General features: G+C 35.2%; 1 protein-coding gene across 1 annotated transcript in view; it reads right to left on the minus strand.

The window, feature by feature from the left end:
* The window catches only part of Mrpl39 (mitochondrial ribosomal protein L39), a 14,324-nt gene that overhangs the window by 8,773 nt on the left and 3,051 nt on the right, over window positions 1-2,500 (minus strand). The window contains exon 3 of the mRNA XM_013031021.1: window positions 1,616-1,755. Within this exon, the coding sequence (XP_012886475.1) occupies window positions 1,616-1,755 (140 nt within the window). The remainder of the gene's footprint in view (window positions 1-1,615; window positions 1,756-2,500) is intronic.

A 2,500-nucleotide genomic window follows, 5' to 3' on the forward strand; every position in this document is an offset into this window, starting at 1 on the left:
TAAACCACCAGAAAACCGGAAGTGGCGCTGTAGCTCAAGTGGTAGAGCGCTCGCCTTGAGCTGAAGAGCTGAGGGACAGCGCTCAGGCCCAGAGTTCAAGCCCCACGACCGACCAAAAAAAATAAATAAATGAAAAATAAGAGAATACCACCAACTCTGGAGGGTGTGTATGAAAATGAAGTAAGTTTGTACATCTGTACATCACCTACAACAATTCCTAATACATAACAGTGTTGACATTTCTAACATTTTCTTGCTCAAGTATTTCAACAAATATTTTTAAACATCCACATAGACAAGGACTAGATCCTATAAGAAAACTGTCCCTATCTTCACAAAACTAAGAATCCCATGCACTCAGCAATTTCTGTTACAAGACAAAAATGAAACACAACTAGAGACATTAGTCAGCTATTGCTGGATCCTATAGAATTCTGAAAAACAGAAACCTAGAAGGTTTTGCAGAGCAGAGGGCATTCATTAAAATGAACCACAGCGCATGAACAGAACTTTAGCAGAAGAAAGTAAAGGCTCAGCATTAAAAGAAACGCATTAGCAAAAGCAAGTAAAATAATACAGCTCAACTATTAGTGACCAAGACTGCTAGTACAGCCAATTTAAAGAAGAGGTGAACAGATGAAGTGGGAGGTTAAGGATGGAGGCTAATTACACATCATCTTAAAAATCACACACATATTGTCAGCTAACCAAGAGCTTAAGGACTAACATGATCCTTACTTGAGTAACTTGGTAGAGTCACTCCAGCAGGCTAGAGTGAATGTCTAGCAAGTACCAAGGCTTTGAGTTTAAACCTCAAGGGTTTTAACTATGGTAAGAGTATCATCTATGCACAGTTCTAAAACTTTATACCCCATTTCTTCTTCTACACATTCAATTTAGAAATAAAGACTTATGCTGGAAAAAGAAATAAGCACTGTGATTTGTAAGTCTATGCAATTGATATTCAATAGACATTTTCCCACTGCTACTATATTATTAATACAGCATAATAGGATGGATTGTTTTAACTACAAAAAGAGGCAGACTGTGAAAGAAGACTTCTAAGTACAAAAAAAAAGGCATGGGGCAAAGAGTTGGGTGCTACTGATCCATGCTACTTGGAGGGCTGAGATCTGGAGGACAGAATCCATACGACTCTATCATCAAAATAACCAGCAAACAGCAAGGCTGGAAGCATGGCTGAAGGGGTAAAAGATCAACCTAACATGTGCATGAGCTTTGATTTCAAACCTTAATACCACAGGACATCAGGGGTAGTATAGAGTGCAAAAGTTTTTTTTTTTAAAGCTACTAAATTCATCCAAAGAAGATGTTCAAAGGGTGAATCCAAACATTAACTGAACAAAGTCACATACACATGTCAAAGACCTATCATATAGTTTTCTCAATACAAAATAAGAGAGAAATAGGTATTACTAGTATTTTTGGACTATAAACACACCTCATTTAACACTGTAAAACACTAGTACAACCTAAGACCTTAAGCACATTTTTAAATCTTATATTGCACACAAAGTTTGGGTTTAACTACAAAGAAGGAAAAAAAAAAAGTTGAGGTTGGCAGGGAGAGGGGGGAATATAGAAATGGAAATACCTTATTCACTTCTTGCGGATCATGATCTTTGAAAGTAAGAAACTTAATTTCACAGGACTTGGTCAAAGGTTTATACATGTCCCAAGGTTGTCCATCCACAAGAGCCAGAATGGATTTCTTGCAGTACCACTCACTTAAATCTAGGAATTTAAAACTGATTGATGATCTAAATCTAACAAAATCCAAAGGGAAAAGTTACATGTTTAAGAGCTATGTTATAAAACAAAACAATGGAAAGATTGTGGATTGTTTTTCAAAAAAAAAGTACAAATATATCTGCAATCAATTGAAAACTAACACATTGAATAAATTAACAAAATTTCCTAAATCATTTAAGTCTAGTTGGAAATTAATTTGTCAATTAATAAAATAATCTAAGATCTATACTTACATGAAAATGAATTCATACCTACATAATCTTGAGCCTTACTCTAAAAAAAACTTTTACTTCCATCCATATCATAGGCTCTTCCAATTTAAATTCTGTAGTTGCTTTTTAAATTGTGAGTATAAATTCACACATAAGCCAATCAGCCCTAGTCTGCTCTAAAACCCCAAAAATACAACTGTAAATCTGATTATTTTGAAAGTACACATATACAAAAAGAGACCAACTGTAAGAGCAAATTTATCAACTACTACATAAGCCCCATAAAGGCAGGATTGTATCTATCCTCACTCATCAATATATGCATGACCAGCACTAGAGCTAAACACTGTAGGTACTCAATGAGTTTCCTGAATGACTGAAGGTATGGATGACAAACTTCATCTGTACATATGCCTTGCATAAAGTACCAGAGGGCCTCAGGTTTGTCTCACTTTGTAATCCTGTTACATAGAAGAGATTCAAGAAATATTTGAAAACCAACTAAGGAAATAATT

This window comes from Dipodomys ordii, unplaced genomic scaffold (assembly GCF_000151885.1).
Source record: "Dipodomys ordii isolate 6190 unplaced genomic scaffold, Dord_2.0 Scaffold136, whole genome shotgun sequence".
In the NCBI taxonomy this organism is placed as follows: domain Eukaryota; kingdom Metazoa; phylum Chordata; class Mammalia; order Rodentia; family Heteromyidae; genus Dipodomys; species Dipodomys ordii.